Genomic DNA, 20,569 nt, shown 5'->3' with positions numbered 1-20,569 from the left:
GTGCACATTTATTCCCATAACTATCGTGTCCTTTGGTGAAATAAGAGTATTCGTGTAATAACCTACATACGGTCACCTTTCTGCTTACCGCATTTTCCTTCACTTAATGATATGTGCTGTTTATGTCCTCTTTGCATAGCCCTGGTCACGTGGCCATGTCTTAGCCTATCACAGCTCTCGCTGAGCTGTTTGGCACACGTCAGAGCAGCTCTACTCCCTGAGAAGCCCTATGTGCTGTTTTCAGTCTGAGGGCTTTTTAAAAAAGAGCCAGAAGCGCCGATGCGGGACGCCGTGCTATGACAACGTCACTGCTGCTCGGTCCGCGCTGGCTCGACCCGTCCCTCATGTTCCTCTACGAAAACGCCGCGGATGAAGTGAGCAAGAACATGGAGGGTTTTTCTGGAGGCAACTTTACTGCGAATCAGTGCAGGAATCTGATGGCTCACCCCGCGTCCCTGGCTCCCAGCTCGGCGTACACGTCCAGTGACGTGCCCACGTCAGGCATGGGGGAACCGGTGAAGCAGTGTAGCCCGTGTTCCGCGGCTCAGAACTCCTCCAGTGCGTCTCTGCCGTATGGGTACTTCGGTAGCAGCTACTACCCGTGCAGAATGTCGCATCACAGCAGCATAAAGGCGTGCGGCGCGCAGCCGCCTTCCGCCTACACGGACAAATACGTGGATTCTTCTGCACCCGGAGAGGACTTTCCCTCTCGAAAGGAGTTCGCTTTTTACCCCACGTACACCTCCGGACCCTACCAGCCTGTGCCCAGTTACTTGGATGTACCGGTGGTACCCACAATCAGCGCACCGAGCGAGGCCAGGCACGAGCCGCTGCTGCCCATGGACAGCTACCAACCGTGGGCCCTGAACGGCTGGAACGGACAGGTCTACTGCGCCAAGGAGCAGCCGCAGCCCGGGCACATGTGGAAGTCGTCTATCCCCGGTAGGCCCGGTTCACCTGTGGGGTTATCACGTCCTTTATGTGCAGTGTTACCGTGGAGCTGCTGCTGCTGCTGCTGCTGCTGCTGCTGCTGCTGCTGCTGCCGCCGCGTCCACACAGACTCACTCACAGCATACACACATTAGGCCTACACTATTGTCTAACTTCTACATTTATCTTGATTGTTTTATAAACTTCAGTAAATTAGGCCTATTCTCACGAGTCAGCGTCATCTTTGTGACGACCACGGCCACTGCCTTGGATTGATATTATGTCAAATATGTTGTTAGTTATTGTATAACATTTCTCACCATACACACGGCATATCTTATGTAAAATACCTCATGATCAATTTGTTAATTTCAAATTGTATCACCAAGGACAAATCCATGCTTTTATTCTGAGTTTTCTCAGACGCAAGGCTCACTGTTAAATTTAAATATCTAGATTATTGGGTTTTAAAAGTATTCTCAAAATCACACAAAACCACAACTTCATTCTTAAAACTGTGCCTTTGTAAATGGTCATTAACTATATTTACGATAGAGAGAGATACAAATATCACACATAGTAAGTCATTCATGTTTATTTTAATTATTTGCAGAATTATTGTTATTATTATTTGTATTTAAAATGAAACAACAATTGTACTATTTGGCCCCGCTGTGTGGAGACTATAGTTTCTCCACATTTAGTGAGTGCTGCAGGGCACTTGTTGAGTCTGTACTGACAGCTGTCTCTTTGCCCCAGACGCGGTGTCTCACGTCGGCGGGGACTCCGGCTCGTACCGGCGAGGGAGGAAGAAGCGCGTGCCCTACACCAAAGTGCAACTGAAGGAGCTGGAGCGCGAATACGCCGCCAATAAATTTATCACGAAGGACAAACGGAGACGGATATCCGCGCAGACCAACCTGTCCGAGCGCCAGGTGACCATCTGGTTCCAGAACAGACGCGTAAAGGAGAAGAAAGTGGTCAACAAAGTAAAAACCATCAGCTAGTTCCCTCTGTGCGCTGGACTTTGTGGCCTGGTGGATTTCTGACTGAATATTACATGAGACGCATCATTTCGGTGTTTGAAACTGGCCTGAGCCGCTCGTGGTGTTGAGGATTCAGACAAACGTGTGACTTTATGTCTTTGGTTGTCACTCTCGAGGCTTGAAAACTGTCCCGAGTTCGCCAAAGGTGTGCGCCACCGAACTACACCATTATCTCCCACTTTTAACGAGAGGACGATAAACGAGCCACAGGAAATGACCTTTTAAGGATTTGGACCTTGAGAATGTTAAATATTAATCCTCCGTGGCTTCCTTTTATTCGCATATAGCTTGTATGACGTTTATCATATAAACCCAATGCTCTTCGTTCAGTCATTCATTCAAAATGTGGTGCAATTCTTATAATAGGCTTTAAAAGATCACGCCAGGCCTGCCTGGATGTGTCTTCATCTTAGCTTTCATATTTTGTGCGCTTGCAGATGCTTGTACATAAAAATTCCGGCATGAAATCCGGGTTATTGTTGTGTGAGTAAAACATGTTGGTGTTAAAGTCCGTCCCAATAAAATATGGCCTTGGTTGAATTTGACCCAAGTTATGATTGACACGAGACATTTATCACATGACTCCAGTACGAGATTACATTTTAATTCTAACCTTGAACAACTTTTGATAACACATACATGCAGTTTGAAGATATATAATAATAATTAGGCCATATTATGAAGTGTGTGCGTAAAGACCTGCGCTTTTTAAACACTCAAGTTCCAGAGCTTTTGTGTAAAAATGACATAAAAATGACATAAATGTAAGTGTTCATTAGGTCGTGTTAAGGTGATCCTTACTCTGATGTAGCCTATTGTCCAGAGAATGGTCTCGTCCTGTGCTGCCTGGACAAAGCCTATAATTGATGAAAGACGACACCAAGTTGAATAGTGAGCGTGGGGTGCCATCTTGTGGCCAGTTTGAAGAAAGCAGGTGACGCAACAAAAATTAAAAATAAAATTGTTAATGTTGAAAGCGTTGAAAATGTTGTGGTCAATAAGTTAAAGACCATTGTTTAATTATCCGCCACAAATGTAATATTACGTCTGAATATTAATTATTATTCACCTTTTTATGTCTTATGAAATCTCAGTGCGTCCAATGCAAAACGCGCCAGGTATTTTTTCAGCAATCACAGATTCAGAGATTTTGTATTAATTTTATGTAAAAAAATAGTAATAATATTGTGTAGTGTATATAAGGTTGAATTTTAAATTAAAATATTGTATTAAAACTGTAAAGCGCCCAAGTCAAATATTAAGGCCCAGGAACAATGTTTGCAGTGCGTATGGTTCTGTGCTCAGTGCTTATGGTTCATGGTTCTGTGCTCAGTGCGTATGGTTCATGGTTCTGTGCTTAGTGCGTATGGTTCATGGTTCTGTGCTCAGTGCGTATGGTTCATGGTTCTGTGCTCAGTGCGTATGGTTCTGTGCTCAGTGCATATGGTTCATGGTTCTGTGCTCAGTGCTTATGGTTCATGGTTCTGTGCTCAGTGCGTATGGTTCATGGTTCTGTGCTCAGTGCGTATGGTTCATGGTTCTGTGCTCAGTGCTTATGGTTCATGGTTCTGTGCTCAGTGCGTATGGTTCATGGTTCTGTGCTCAGTGCGTATGGTTCTGTGCTCAGTGCATATGGTTCATGGTTCTGTGCTCATGGTTCTGTGCTCAGTGCTTATGGTTCATGGTTCTGTGCTCAGTGCGTATGGTTCTGTGCTCATGGTTCTGTGCTCAGTGCATATGGTTCTGTGCTCAGTGCATATGGTTCTGTGCTCAGTGCATATGGTTCTGTGCTCAGTGCGTCATGGTTCTGTGCTCAGTGCATATGGTTCTGTGCTCAGTGCATATGGTTCTGTGCTCAGTGCGTCATGGTTCTGTGCTCAGTGCATATGGTTCTGTGCTCAGTGCGTCATGGTTCTGTGCTCAGTGCGTCATGGTTCTGTGCTCAGTGCATATGGTTCTGTGCTCAGTGCATATGGTTCTGTGCTCAGTGCGTCATGGTTCTGTGCTCAGTGCATATGGTTCTGTGCTCAGTGCGTCATGGTTCTGTGCTCAGTGCGTCATGGTTCTGTGCTCAGTGCATATGGTTCTGTGCTCAGTGCGTCATGGTTCTGTGCTCAGTGCGTCATGGTTCTGTGCTCAGTGATTATGGTTCTATTGGGTGTACTGGTTCTGTAGTGCGTAATGGTTCTGTCATATCCCTGGTGCTACAATATGATTACAATATGTATAAAACTCACAATCTAAGAGGTGAAACTCTATGGTTTGGGTTGCGTCTAATCCACGCTTTATTTTCAGTGCGTTGTGGTATAATTTTGAGTCTATACTCAAAATACACAAAAGAGTAATTATATGTTAACCTGATTGAACAACAATGGACTGGAATTCAGAATCCATATTTATCTCGCAATATGGCAATTGTTATTTATATAATAGCCCTTTATAAAAGTATAAAATCCAAAAACTTTCTGTGTCACATTTCCATGTCTCTAATATTTAGATCAGTATCCTGATATTATATTCCTATATGTGAAGCTTTTACAAAAAAATGTAAAACAAACATTATGATTATGATGATGATTCAAGTCATGTGCGTTATTAAATTGATCTAATAAACTCAATTAGAATATTTTGACACTGTTACAAACCCCTTTTTAAAATGAAACTATCCTTAATTCACACTCAAGTCTTCATTCCCCGTGCTTTTCAAACATGTAGGTCATTCGTGGGAGCAATGGCAATGACGTTACTACATGTATTTATTAATATTGTTCCACCTTCCACTGTCACGGAGATGTGTTCAAATATGATACTAAATACAGAATAATTTGTATTATTATAAATTATGGAAATATAGCCATATTTTAATCAGTATTAGTGCGTAAAAAGGCCTTGGAGCAAAACACACGCGTCAGTGTGACTATTATGCACGTCCTTGAGGTGTATAGGCCTACGGGTGATATTATCTTTCAAAATATGACATATGTTACTCCAAACACGTTCAATTGGTCTCCTTTTGATATATCCAAGGATTTATTTGATTATTATGGTGACGGTGCTATTTCCAGTACTCCGAAAGCCACAGAAAGGCCAAATTATTTGTAATTGTAATTTCTACCAAATACACTCAACAGAGAAGTGAGAAATACGTGGAATTGTTGTACCCTATTTATTTGAGCCCTCATTCATTTAGGCTGTATCATCATGTTACGTGTAGCTCTGACACATGCCACACACAATGAGTTATATGTGTCGAGTATTGCAATTGTTAAGTTTGTAATAATTCTTCATGACCCTGTGTTTTTCTGTGACGGGCCTTTTATTTACTTTGGCGCCATCAGTATATGATTCATGAGCAAAACAACACGGATATAACGATATAATCTCCAATCTAATTACGTTGTCTAACTGTCTGAAGTGATCCCACTGATGCGTTGGGATTTTAATTTTTAAACTTAATTCTCATTCTTATCATAAACGTGTAAGTGTATTATTTATGGAATGGTGCCAAAGTAATTTTATTTTATCAGGTTTAGCGAAAAACTATTGTTAAGTGTTCAGCGTCCTTAGACCACACAAAACGAAAGCGTGGACACGACTGTGGAAGTCCGTGTGAGCAGTGAGCTATGGTGTTAGCTTTGAGCTAACGCTGCAGCAGCCATTTTCCCACGCCCTCTGTGACGCAAGAGCGAGGGGCACGTACGGCTGACGCAACGCTCCAAGATCAAAAACAGATGTGGGACTGCCAAAGAAAGTAAAGAAAAAAGAATATATATATATATATATATATATATATATATATATATATATATATATATATATATATATATATATACACACACAAACGCAATCATAAATAAAGCAGATATAATTTATTATACCTGCTTATATATATATATATATATATATATATATATATATATATATATGTACATACATATATATATATATATATATATATATATATATATATATATATAATATATAATATAATATATATATATATTATAATATAATATATATATATATATATATATATATATATATATATTATAATTATCAGATATAATAAAGCAGATATAATAAATTATATCTGCTTTATTCATGATTGTCTTTGTTTTTAGCAATAGGCTATGTCCTGTATGTAAAACATATAAAATAGTAAAAGAAAAATAATAAGTTAGAAATAAGTGTGAAATATGCATCAGTGTTTTATTATATTCACATTTACAACATAAACACCCATTTACATTTACAACGTATCAGTTGTAAAATCATCAAAATAAGAAAGTTGCACTGACAACATTTTTTTTTACAGTACAACCTTTTACTAATGATTAAATTTCAGCAACACTTATACTTCTAAACTCTACTATGACAAAAGTATAAGAAAATCCAAATGCAACAGCAGAAACCCTTTAAGTCCAAAATCACAGGCGGGTTTTAGCTTTGACACGTTCTCATTGGCCCATTCGAAACCAAAGCAATCCCAAAGTCCCGCCTCCCAGTGCTCTACGCGCACACCCACCGCGCAGCCGCAGCCCTCTCCAACACGGGGAGCTGATTGGCTGAGCCCCAACTGCAGGAGCGGCTCCTGCTGCTGCTGCGGAAGACTTGATCTGTGCTGCCACACTACGGACAAAGGAGGTATTGCAGCCTGTTCTGGTCCACTGCTTCAATGACATTTGGTGCTGCATGGAATTCAAGAAGCCTGGGGTCGTTTGCACCTTTTAAGCATTTTTGTATATATATGTTTACTTCAAAAGGTGTAATAATCAAATGGTGTGTGTCTACCAGTGGAAAATAATTACTGAAACATCAGAATTTCTCACAGAAACGTAAAGATTCACGGTTGGACACAGACATTGCGGCTACACATTGAGCTAAGTTCGACAAAAGGACCCCCCGTTTTACATTTTGTTCATCAGAAATATTGATTTAGATGGATTGAAACAGGTCAATTGACTTCATGTTGTTCATGTTCAAAACTGCAGAGCTGATAAGCCCCGCCTCTTCATAGTGGCATTTGCCCACAGCCAACAGGAGATTGGCATTTACTTCTTTTTGATTTTATGGCTGCGTGACATTTCATAATTCTTCATGTGTGACTCATTTTAAACAAAATAACAAAAATAAACTTAACTATGTAAGGAATGTGGGTAGGAAAGACGGGTGAGAACAGGGATTTTATGAATATTGAAGTTGATTTAGCATAATATCTCCCCTATTTTTAGCATGTGTCTATTACATATTCAATTAAGGCCCATGCAGGAGATTTAGGTGAAAAAATGACATTACTTTATATTAAATGAATGAAGGTCTGCTGCCGTGATCACTAAACAGGCCTATGTGTTCGTATTGGTCCTGGTTTGAGTATAGTTTAGTCCCGATGTAGAATTGGTTTGATCCTGGTGGTGTCCTGGCTCAGTTATGGTCTAATCTATGTGGGATTTAGTTTTTACATTGTGTGTTGTGCAAGTGTCAGTTGAAATGTCCTTTTATACTTTGCCCGTGCGTAAAAAGCACAGCTCCAGCTCCATTTCACCTGTTCAGTGTTCGTTTAAAGCACTGTTCTGTTTTTGAGCTGCTCTGTGTCCAAAGGAAGAACCAAAGTGAAGCGTCAAGGACAAGCTCAGCCTTGAGACAGAAGCACTTGACCGACATTACGCAAAAGGCCGTCTCCCGCACCGCGCTGCGCCATTTTATGTCCCAGGCGCCAAGGTACAACTCAGATGAAGTATACTTTTGTGCATTATGTTGCTTGATCTGGCTTGAATGCAGAAAAAATGGATAATATAACAAAAGAGGCTCACGCAAATAAATAAATAAATAAATACCTGCCATTTTCAAATGCAACAGCCGTTCTCAGATCAGCCTTTAAGAAGCTTTTTTAAAACAATAATTATGCCTTTTAATATTTTCATTGAGTGAATTCATCCAGACTTTATATGAGCCACCACGGAAACGTGAAGCCGACTTACAAACGGACACGTTGAACCTCAGAGGCCTTGTTTATTGTAGTTTTATGCTTTCCAACTATTCTCAGGGACGCGTTTGTCAATTCTGCCCTATTTTGGACTGAACGTGACTGAAAAAATCACGTTATGACACAAATACAGCCTATTTAAAAGCAATATTATACATATTTTTTTCCTTGGGGATAATATTTGGATTGTCCTTTGCGGTTGCGTTCACATTCCACGCGATAAGAAAAACACCTCTAGTACAATGTAAATAAGGGATTTACGCACAGAAAGATTTGAATTATGTTGCATATTTTAATCATTCAAACATAGCTGAAAAATAAAACACTGACATGAGAAGACGACTCCTGAAATAAATAAGGAAAAACTACAGCAAAGTTACGCGCAATTCAAACGTATCAGAGCCATTTCCCCCACGCATTCTGCAATAGTATAAACATATATGTGCAACAGATATAATGCATATATATTATTGTGTATTTAAGTCACATTCATATCATTTTCCAATTCTTCATAAATGCGTCCATGAAAACAAAACACAATTGAGATCAAATACTCTGCATGTGCGTAAAGAAGGCCGTCTGAAATAAACCAAATCGATCACATTTACGCACAAATAAATAATAAAGTCTTACGAAAGTTTCCACTGTCTTTATCAGTGTCCAACAGACATCAAAGACAATGGACTGTTGAATCCCGTCCGTCTCCACGCAGCAGTCTTCTCTGAGCAGAATCCAGCCTTTTGTCGTCCTTATTGCCCTGAAGTCTATTGTGTTGGATAGTTTGCTCCATGGTGCATTGTTTCCCAGGATTCCCCGCGGTGGGCCGTGTCCAGGCGGGTCCCGTTGACCGTGGAGTTGCTCAGAGCCATGTTCGTCACCTGTGGACACATGAAGACACAGCGGCCACAATGAGCTCTCACAACTCGGAGATTCATTTGGACGTTTTGACTCTTCTGTTTCTGAAGCTGCTGCTGCCTCAAGTGTTCAAGTCGCAATGTTGGTCTTACGGTTGGATTCAAGTTCAATACTTTTGATCTTCTAAACTTGGTTAGAAAGGTACTTTTTGTGATGCGGACAACACAAATAACAATAGTTATTCACAAGAGAAAGCTCTAGTTATTTAGGTAAAATGAATAGCAACATTTTTGTTAAATGTCTCTAAAGACAGAAATCCAAGGCACTCTGTTGTTAGATTTTTGTCTTTTGAAATATCTATCATAAAATGTGTGACTAGTTCCTCCCAAATAGACAGTACTGGGCAATGCTGTTTTCTGTATCAGACCTTTTTTGATTTTTATATTTTCCCCCCTTCAATTCAGCAGCTGTGTCCAAAATCTATAGTTTGTTGTTCTCACCCAAAATCTATATTTTGGACACACGTGTACTCACACAACACTCACGTGTACTCACACAACACTCACACAACACTCCTTCTCAGGTTTATCCCTGATTCAAAACATTAGTTCTTTTTTTCAAGTTCAATATTTTGATCAAAAATAGCTCACGTACATACATATATATATATATATATATATATATATATATATATATATATATATATATATATATATATATATATATATATATATATATATACATATATACATATACACATACATATAAAAGGCCGTACATTCCCATTTTTGGAAATTGGATCATTGGTGTAAAAAATCTCTTCCTATGTGTAAAAATAATGCAAACACAAACCATCCATAAAAATAAAATAAAAACAAGGAAACGCTTCACATGGGACCTTCAAATTACGATCACAAAACACAATCCAAGATAGTTATGTGTCTATTTTGGATGTTACTCATATTTGGCCACAGAACGAGTAAACACTTGGTCAGCAGCTGTTTATTTTAAAGCTGGACTTTGTGCCGCTTTGGTAAAGTCTGACATTCGGTTTGTGCGCAAATAACGCGAAATATCCAGATGCGGCTTTTACGCACGGCAGCTCCAACATAAACACAATAACCCGCGTGGGTGAAATACTTATAAACACACCATCATATCATAGTCTGACTTAATTCCCCTCAGCACAGAAATGCAATAGTCACAAACGCGAATGAGAATGCCACGATGTTGGAGACAAAAGCTTCACATATATTTGTCTGTTAATACATTAGAGAAAATGTGCTGTTATATCTTTTCAGTAGAAGTGTTTAATTTTAGAAGCTCGAGTGACACAGATCCTTATATGGAGTGTACTCAAAAAGAAGATCGGGTTCTTTCCTTACTCATTCATAAACACAAGATAGTAGCTTCGTGTGGAAACTTTATGATTCATACCAACGTCGTATGGATCTGCGTTTTGTCAATGTAAAACAAGTAATAATGGATCTTATACAAAGGTTTCTGTCCTCAAAATAAACATTTAACATCAATCGCATTGCCATCTCAAATCTGAATTGTAGAAATGAAGAGCTGTTTTCAGACAATAAGTTGTTTTCTGTTTTAGTTCATATTCTACACATATTATTAATTACAGTTTGAGGAAAGGGATGGAAGTATATGTATATCGAACAAAAATAGATTTGACTTTTGAACGCACTGCCAGAAAAAGAGTACATTTCAAGCCATTAATTGATTTGTATTAGCATACCATTTCATGAAAGTTATATATTTGAAATCGAACCCAAATCCAAAACTAAACTATAAGATAATAGTGCAGACGTAAAGAAACTTTAGTTTGGAAAATGACCGTGTTGCTGGTTGGACATTGCACATTCACATTTTTTTCTTTAGGGACCTCAACAAATGATCTCACAGGAAAGTTAAGTGATTATAAACAGAATATAAAATAAAATGAATAATATAATAATGTGTATGGGGAGCCGGCATCACCTGTGACGTCATGTGTTGAGGATCCTTAAAAAGTAAACGCACTGACATGCACATGTATACAATATATTAACATGTGGATAATATTGTGACATTTGTGGTGAAGATGTACAAAATTTCAATATCAAGTATATATTTTTAGTGTGAAAAATGCTACAAAAGTAACTGATTAAACGTTTTATGTAATTAAAATAAAAATATAAGGTGATGTGCACTTTTGTGAGTCAATTTTGCAGATATTTTCACATTTATCTGATAATTAAACCTAAATAAACACTCGAGGTATATACAGCCCACCTCTTATGTCACTAAACTTCTATTCTATGTATAGTAATACCCTGCTTATAATGTATTGTAAACTTTCAGTGTCAGATTCACAGAAAGTGCCATAAACGACCTTACATTTCTACTATATCGACCAATTTAGAGGCAAACGAGTTTATTTTTAGCACAATTTTCTCCTTTTTGGACACTTGATGTTGTCAGTGGCGTGTCGGCGGTGGCAAGGAGATGCAGGTGTGTCCTTTCTGCTGTACTTTCCTCCATAAAACCAAACCAAAGTGACAAAACCTGCTGTTGCTGTACAAAGCACTGTCTTTTGATTGTACCAAACACTTACACTACACAGGAAGTGTCCATTTACGGCCCCGGACTCTGCACTATACCTGACGTGGCGATGGCAAAGCACCCCCTCCTCTTCCACCAAAACACTGTTTACTTGTTGTCTAGCGCGGTTTATGGCACATACTCAGACAGTACTATTGGGCAATAAGTGACCAGACAAAAACAGGCTGGCCCCAGGGCAGAATACAGGGCGTTTTTAGGTGAGAAACGCGTCCAAAAAACATCTAAAGTGGTTTGGGATGGTTCCTATGCGGTGCGTCTGGCGTTCAATGCCACTTGCGCAGTTCTTCGCGGTCCATGATGTGTTATTTTTTTTATATTTTGACTTTTGACTAGATTTAATAGAATAAGTGGTAATTATTTATGGTAGTTTTACATCAGACAAGTGATCTGTTTGTGGAAAAAAGTTGAGTAAAGTAAGTCGAGTGAAATATAGCCTAATTATACATTGGAATAATTAAAACTGAACATTACACACGTTTTGGCCCTTTATTATCACATGGTTAGAAACATCTTCAGTATAAATTATATGTTAACCATGTATTGGTGGAATGAGTAGTGTGACCTGTCATGCGCACTTTAGATTAAACCAAAAGTCGCGCCTGTGTTATGTTTCCAAAATGGCTGCTTTTAAATTAAACCGTGCACCGCAGGTTTGCAGCACATATGAGGCGTGACCAAACATTCCCCCATGAAAGTTCTCTTTGTAAAATGTCCCATTGGGTTTAATTGGCCTATGGTTTGATTGCACATCGTGGTACAGGCCATAAGCTTTAATAAAATACATGTAAACTCTTCTTAGTCAGTGTGATGCGGCGTAAATGACGCCAGGAGCTTTTGTGTTCACCATTTCCGGAAGTACAATGTTTGTTGCTGAAATAAGCTACAACGTGATGATATAAATACATAAAACCTTGTAAATGTTCTGATTATGTTTTGAAATTGTATCTATTATTGTGTTTCGTAACAACTAATTATTCATGAAGGGTAGATTTGCAAAACAGATAAGTGCAATTTGAAAGAAATATTGAGGGTTTACATTTGTTTCTGTCTAATAATGTTTTCAAAAGCCAAATCTAAGTTATATGATAAAATAAATATGATATCAAATCCCCTCAACTACACTGTTCATAATATGTCAAGAAGAATTCAAGAAATAGAATTAAAAAGAACTTTATGAAAACATTTCAAAACGGATCTGATTTTGCCAAATAAACTCTTTTATTTCACTAGAAAAAAACTATATTAAAAACTACACTATTTTCTGAAAAAATGAAGTGTGCAAAGTATATTTAACCCTTTCAACCTTCTCCCGGAAATACTTGGAAAAAACCTAGGCAATATTTGTGTTTCACGTCCTGTAATGATTAAAAAACAATGCTACGTGAAGGAAAACCTATTAGTATTGCAATTTCGTTAAATGCACGCTGTAACCGAGTGAAATGTGAATAATTAAATGTGGTGCTGAATCTTTGCAGACGCTGATTATTCCTTATTCACTCTGAAGAAGAGAAACAACACATTATTTATTTATTTAATCTCGGTCCTAAACAGTGTTTGCATTCTCATTTGCATCTTACTCTGCTAGAAGTGCAAAGTGTGCAAATGCGTCTAAGAACATAAGATCCAGTTTAAACACAACATCAAGGGCTTGTTTTGCAAATTAACTCTTAAGTGTTTCCTCTCAGAATCCGTTTGCATCGCACGGTGTTGCAACAATGACGCCAAATCAAGCCCCACAGACAAATCCTGATGCAAATATCCCACATTAGCCATTACAAGACACCTGTGCGCGAGTATATATTTCAGAATCAGGAAGTTGAAGTTCATTAGGCATTCAAAGCAGCACAGCATATAATGTCTGGGGTTTATTCCCTGCGCGCAGATGGTGCAGCGCCTGCAGCCTGCGTCAATGCAACAGCAATTAGCGAGGAAGTCCATCCGGGGCACAGTGCAGGAGGACCACCACTCGTTTTTACCCTTCCCCCGAACTTGAAGTCGACCGTACAGACGCAAGCATTTGGCTTTGAGGCCCAAACTACCATCCAAAGCGCACGGTTTGACTTCAGGAACACGGTCAATGACTTCAACATTATTTAAAAAGTTCATTTGGTGCCATTGATTTGAATGTAACGTGCATCACCAACGCGACATGCATTAAAAGTGAAAGAATAAATCAACAACAATAAAGTCTTACCTCAGTCTTGGCATGAGCTGTCTGAAAGTCCTCAGCTGCTGACTTTGACTTCACGTAGGTGGTGATTCTCTTGCATCACGCATGGTCAGTTTTGTGGTGTCTGTCTGGCCCTGAGGGGAGAAGACGAGGCAGGAGCAGGGGGGAATTGGCCCACAGCAGAAGAACACTATGGCGGCTATAAAACCAGCAAGTCTGCGCTTCAAGGACTGCCTTTGGTGTTTTTTCCTCCACTGCTCAATTACAGCCCCAAAAGCACAACTCTAGAATTCGTGTGTGGAAAGAGCTAGAGGCGGGGCGTGCGCGCACAAAAAGAGACTTGTTGTTTGGTGTCCCCCGTCCAAATGAAACCAAGGGGAATAGCAGGGGCAGGGGTTTTTGATACACAACAGTTGGTGTGATGTTTTGAGCTAAAGTTTCACGCGTGATGTGCCTCCGGCCTGCACGGACTCCGCGGCTGGTGGGACAGCCATGCTTTGGCAGCAGTGTGGGGCCACTTCCAGGCACAGAAGAGCTTAATCCCGGCTCAGTTCACCCTCATTCACAGCACATTAGAGTCAAGTTGCAGCGTCTAGGCGCAACAAGCTCCGTGGTGGCCCACTAAACGCAGAGCCAGGGAATTTGCGCGGTGACATGTTTATCAAATCAAATAACTCAAGCCCCATGCGTCTCAAAACACTCTATATAACATGTAATAACTTTGCGGACAGTGTTGTATTTGCTAAATGACGTCACTAAAACATTACTGTAGTTGTATTTATATTTAATGTGTAAATAAAACCTAGGATGTTCATACACGGCGTAACATTATCTGGCTTCTGGTTGTGTTATGCACCACTACGCAAACAGCCATAAGCGACAGGGATATGAAAAAATCTGACTAAATACTGGTGCAAAACACGTGCCAAATGTCATAATAGTAACTGGAAAGTAATTATATTTTGCATCAAAGTATATTTAGAAAAATATTTGCTTTAAAAGCTGATTAAAATCCGTGCGTAAAAGTGTTACGGCCGCAAACGGCACCGCGCGCCTTTAAAATCTGTTATTGGGTCTATTAAATGTTAATATGAAGGAAAACAGACCAAGGAAGCAAACAGTGTTAAAATACAATTTTATTATTTCAAAGCAAGACATTTGACTATTTAAACAGTTTGTGAGTGATGAGATTGTCTTATAGATTAGTGCTAATAGAGCTACAAACCCGCTGTTTCTTACATTCATGCAAACACTTTTACAAACTTCCCTTTGTGGACAATAACCCACAGTGTCCTTGTGGTTCAGTTTAGGTCAGCTCCTGCCTGTATCTTGTCTCACTCTGATGCGGAGCCATTGTGGCTGGAGTTGAAACATAAGCCGCTACTTTGAACATGACCCTGATAATCAAATGCCCAGCAGAGCCAAACGCCGCGCTGTAAAGCACCAAATGATGATGACTCAGACCTTTCTAAAAGCAGACGTGGAGATAAACGGGTCTCTTCCTCCTTCAGCAAAGCCATGCAAAACCATGTGACCAGTGCTTTTGTCCAGAAAGGCCAACGCAGTTATTACCCTTATCAGCCAAAGAGCAATCCTGAGGAAGAGACAATTAACCATTCAAGGAAACACCCAGAGTTGCACGCGCTCATTTACTTTGAATTTGTCTGCATAGTCTGTGTTCACGACGCAATAAATGCAAATATCCACAAATCAAACTATTGCGGAGATGCGCTGTTAAAAACATATTGTGATCGTTGATAAAACGTGCTAACGTGTTCAAATTCAGAATTATGACATAATTAGCATGCAACAATATATTTTTTTCTATTACTTTTAGTGTTTTGAATCAGCACTATTTTCTATGTAACATCTCAAGTTTCTCAAGCAGCTCGGAATTTTCTTTGCAGAGCGTAACGGTAATTTAGCACTTTTCTCATTATTTTTTTAAAGAGCATTTCAAGTTTGTTCCAATAGAATAAACATGTTCCTATTCCAAATGTGACATACGCACATGAGCGTCAAGGCTGGATCATAGGCTGGATTTGGAACACAATCAGCCAAGTGTTTTTTAGGCCTAAACGCTCAAGTAGGTTTTTGATATTGACAATTTGTCATTGTCATAATCGAAGTAGAAAGTAGATGAAAGCTGCAGCCTCGTTAGTTCCAATGTAATGGAGGTGTTTTCTCTTAGATGAGAGATAAATATGGACTAAAAAGCAATGAAAACCTGAAGAGCAAACAGTGTCTGGCAACACTTTATTTACATTTTGGCTCCAGCACAGTCTCTCATTCTGTCTGCCTCCGCTTTGACGTCTCCTGCCGTTCATTTTCATAGTGATAAAGCAGCAATGTCAAATCACTGCACTACACCTAACCACACACACACACACACACACACACACACACACACACACACACACACTCACTCACACACACACACACAAACACACTCACACACACACACACACACACACAAACACACTCACACACACACACACACACACTCACACACACACACACACACACACTCACTCACACACACACACACAAACACACTCACACACACACACACACACACTCACACACACACACACACACTCACTCACACACACACACACAAACACACTCACACACACACACACACACACACACTCACACACACACACACACACACACACACACACACTCACACACACACACACACACACTCACACACACACACACACACACACTCACACACACACACACACACACACACACACATACACACACGGTATGAAAATCTGTCAATTTTTGCTGCGTGGTCACGTGACGCCCGCCTCGCCTCCGTGGAGTGGATGGAGATGGCCCTCCACGTCAGCTTACGTCTACCAAATTTCTGCTCAGCGAGACCAGCTTCAAAGGAGCGAGAGGCACGGCGCGTTCAGAGCCATGTTCAGGGCGGCTTTAGACCAACCAGAGCCGAGTTTAGAGGCACCGTAACCGGAAGGCTACTGCCAGCCCGCGTCTGACCACTGCGTGTGTGCGCGATGATGGATTTTGACGAAAGAGTCCCCGTCGGTTCGAACATGTATTTGCCCAGTTGCACTTATTATGTTTCGGCAGCGGGGGCCGACTTCTCCGGGCTTCCCTCATTTCTGTCCCAGAGTCCTTCCACGCGCCCGGTCACCTATTCGTACTCGTCCAATCTGCCGCAAGTCCAACCGGTCCGGGAGGTGACGTTCAGGGACTACGCTGCTATTGACGCGTCCAGTAAATGGCCCCACAGCAGGGCGAACCTGCCCCAGTGCTACCCCAGCGCGGAGGAGGTGCACCGGGACTGCCTCTCCGCCCAGTCCGCAGTTGTGAGCGACGTGTTCGGGAAAAACAGTCCCCTCACCGCGGCGTACCACCATCACCACCAGCACCACCACCACCAGGGCTCCTCCAATTTCTACGGCAACGTGGGACGGAATGGCGTCCTGCCGCAAGCCTTCGATCAGTTTTACGAGACGGCGTACGACAACACCGCCTCCAACAACAATAGCACCAACAGCGGCAGCACCACCGCCGCGAACTTCTCAGGGGATAAAGGCAAGAGCAGCACCGCGGCGGACAGCGAGGACAACGCGTCGTCCGAGCCCAAGGAGCCGCGCGGGGACACGAGCAGCCCGGAGCTGTCCTCTGGCAACAATGAGGAGAAGTCCAGCGGCAGCAGCGGCAGCAGTACGTATTAAAGTCAGCGCCTCGGTTATAAGAGAAACTTTGCAATCTCAAGCGTCGCTGGTAAAACATTTATATGCTGTTTTATAAGCATATAAGGTTTATTGAGGGCCCGTGTAACCCCCCACTCCACCTCCAGCTGCCTTTCCCCCCCCCAACAAAACTTTGTTATTAAGCGCACGCTCACGTGTTTGGAGTTGAAATTGGCCGTGAAATAGATCAGAGCTCGTCATTTAACTGTTAACTCAATCTGACACTTTTGTCTTAGAACGTCCTGTACCGTGTCTCCATTCAATGCTTTATGAATGCGCTTGTTTCACGGCTTCTTAGTGTTAAAGCAGCAGTTACACGTAATGAGCGTGCTTTTCCATTATGGCAAAGCTGCTTCTATAGCGTTTTACTGTGCAGTCTGTGTGCGTAAAAGTCACTTTTAATAGATACGGCAAAAGTCTTGGCTTTCCAACCTAAACCTATACTCGACATTTTGGTCCTTGCTAAAGTCAGGTAACTGTTTTTGATACAGCTTGAGAATGTAGTTTGGATGTGTTTTGGTGTCAGAAAATGTACTGTGAGTAAATATGAGCTTTTATATATGCGTGCGTAATTTATTCTTATGATTGCCCCTTGAAAGGTCATAGCACATGTGCATTGGTTTAGTGTAAAGCGCAACAACTTTCAATTTTATATTGTTGTAATATTCCACAACAATATGTCTTTTTAGTTTCTAATCTAATCAGAATGTAACCTTTAACAGTGCCACTTGAGCCATCTTTTCTATGGGCTCTCTACAGGATCTGAGGCCATAATCCAAGTCTAGTTTGGTCAAATGCATGAGATGTAATGTTTGGAACAATAGCCTATATATAAAAAAAATATTCAGATGAATTTTACCGCTTTCTATTTAAATTTTCAAATTACTGAGTGCATTTAAAAATATATATATAGAAAAGGCTTTCCCCAAATGTGTCATACGTACACTTTGAATATTCAAAATGCATTGTAATAAACAAATAAAACTCACATTGTGTGAGTAAAACATAATCAAACAAACAATAATTCTTTAAATTTAACCTTGCCTCTTTCAACAGAAGGTCATGCGCTCACGTCCAAAAACACCTTTAGAGTCATTTCCAAAACAGCGCAAGCGAGAAAATATTCTAGAAGTTCATCGTTTACTTTTAGAAACAAACCGTTGAAACAAATCACAGAATTGTACATTTAGTGTAAATAATCCCAACGTCAAAACAAACTTGCTCCAGTAAAACGAGACTAAAAGAAATCAGGTGTCACACTCAAACCAAAAGGGTCAAATTCAAAGCGAGCGATCACATTTCGCCTCTGGATCCGCTTCTAACCTTTGCAACGTAACACAATATCTCTGTATGTGACACAAAAGGGAAACGCGTTATTAATGCGCTCGGAAATCCGTCCATGCGTAATGCGCCTCACACTTCCACGCCATGTCAATCTTTTTATACCGCGGTCACGGCTCATTGACAAACGCTTGTGCGGGTTTTGCTCTGACTGTTCCCGTGTTTTTGCACTGTCCCGCAGGTGGCCAGAGGACTCGCAAGAAACGCTGCCCTTATTCCAAATACCAGATCCGAGAACTTGAACGAGAATTCTTCTTCAGCGTGTACATAAACAAGGAGAAGCGCCTGCAACTGTCGCGGATGCTCAACCTCACCGACCGGCAAGTCAAGATCTGGTTTCAGAACCGGCGCATGAAGGAGAAGAAGCTCAACAGGGACAGGTTACAGTATTACACATCCAACCCTTTGCTCTAATGCACCTGGGAGCCTCTCATGTACAGAATGACTGACTCTCAGACAGACGGTTCACTTTCTGTCCGGCCGCACGTCACCGCGGCGCAGACGCGACCACTTCAGCAGCAAATGGTTCATTTCAAGTTCGGGGACACATTGGGACGAAACACTTGAGTGAACGCGTAGTGGACTTGTAGGATTCACTCTCGGATGCGTTTTGTGGGTGAAGATTGCTGCTGCTTTGGCTCACAGGCCTTATGTGAATATTTGCCTTTGTTGGACTTTGACAAAGGTGTTTTTTGTAATCAAGAGGAAGGCAAAATTGCAACGTATGATGGCTAAATATGAATCGACAAACGTGGTGTGACCAAAACTCCAATCAGGCGACAGTGTGCCGTGTAGAAATTGGTGTGTTATTTATTTTGTAACCACTCGATTACTTTAATTGTAAAAAAAACGAAACAGGCCAATTCAAAACAAACAAATAAATAAACGAAAATGTGTCGGAGTAATGCGTTTTATCCAAGACTCTCAGTGTGGAACGTGTTGGTGATAAAACAGGCCAAAAGCAGAATGATGAGCTGTGCAAAGGTCCAACATGTCCACACAGGTAAAGCAGAGACAGGATAACAATATCAGTGTTCATGTGAGGAACATCTATTCTCACGACTGCTTTGGTCCATCTCCAAGCCCGGTCAGATCATGCTTCAGTCATGCGGCCTGGTTATGTCCAGATTATGATGTATCATATATTTACAAATAAAATCACACAAATAAAGCTATGTTGTTCTTGCCTGAATTCATTTTAATACATTATTTAAGATAAACAATGCATGAAATGTACGGCTAATGATATGATATATACATATAGACACACACATATATATATATATATATACATATATATATATATATATATATATATATATATATATATATATATATACATATTATAGAGAGAGAGAAAGAGAGGGAGAGATATTTACTGTATATATAATATGTATAATACTTATATAAATATATAATTGAAATTACACATTTACTTATAATGTAAAATTTGATGTAAAATGTCTTTTTCTATTCTGAACATTTAGGTGCAGTTTCAACAATATTTTTGAAAGACAATTTTGTGAGGATAGAAATGTGTAAAAAAGAACACACACACACACACACACACACACACACACACAAATGGAATGCAACCTTGTCATTTTCCTCAGTTAAAACAAACAAATGTCTTCAATTTAACCAGATTGAATGATTCATAATTATTATTAATTCACTAATAAAGTTTTGCGTGTTTAGGGTTTTTAATGACACACAAGACATGGCATGTCTCACGTGTTTTTTTATTTTCATGTTGTAGAGTGAATCTCTCCTTCTTTACATTTTTAGTACTTTTAATGTTTCTATCGGACCATTTCCAATCTTTATTGTCTCAGATGGAGATTTAGCAGTGCAGATGGAGTAAACAATGCCACGATCACGTTTTAACATCCAA

At 40.3% G+C, this 20,569-nt stretch overlaps 2 protein-coding genes across 2 annotated transcripts; both read left to right on the top strand.

The window, feature by feature from the left end:
- The first annotated feature begins 214 nt into the window (after nucleotides 1–214).
- LOC140361894 (homeobox protein Hox-A13a) lies at nucleotides 215–2,516 on the top strand. Its single transcript, XM_072447794.1, has 2 exons — nucleotides 215–942; nucleotides 1,690–2,516. Exons 1-2 carry the CDS (start codon nucleotides 297–299, stop codon nucleotides 1,935–1,937), a joined length of 894 nt encoding a protein of 297 aa, XP_072303895.1. The 5' UTR covers nucleotides 215–296; the 3' UTR covers nucleotides 1,938–2,516.
- Nucleotides 2,517–16,311: 13,795 nt separating this feature from the next.
- On the top strand, nucleotides 16,312–19,861 carry hoxa11a (homeobox A11a). The gene is made up of 2 exons (XM_072447793.1): nucleotides 16,312–17,305; nucleotides 18,857–19,861. Exons 1-2 carry the CDS (start codon nucleotides 16,630–16,632, stop codon nucleotides 19,087–19,089), a joined length of 909 nt encoding a protein of 302 aa, XP_072303894.1. The 5' UTR covers nucleotides 16,312–16,629; the 3' UTR covers nucleotides 19,090–19,861.
- The last annotated feature ends 708 nt before the right edge of the window (nucleotides 19,862–20,569 follow it).

The sequence above is a fragment of the Eucyclogobius newberryi genome, unplaced genomic scaffold, assembly GCF_026437365.1.
Source record: "Eucyclogobius newberryi isolate DKJ021-1_F unplaced genomic scaffold, fEucNew1.0.hap1 SCAF_16, whole genome shotgun sequence".
Lineage (NCBI taxonomy): Eukaryota > Metazoa > Chordata > Actinopteri > Gobiiformes > Gobiidae > Eucyclogobius > Eucyclogobius newberryi.
Note: the sequence above shows the minus strand (reverse complement) of the source record. Positions and strands in the feature narration are given on the sequence as shown.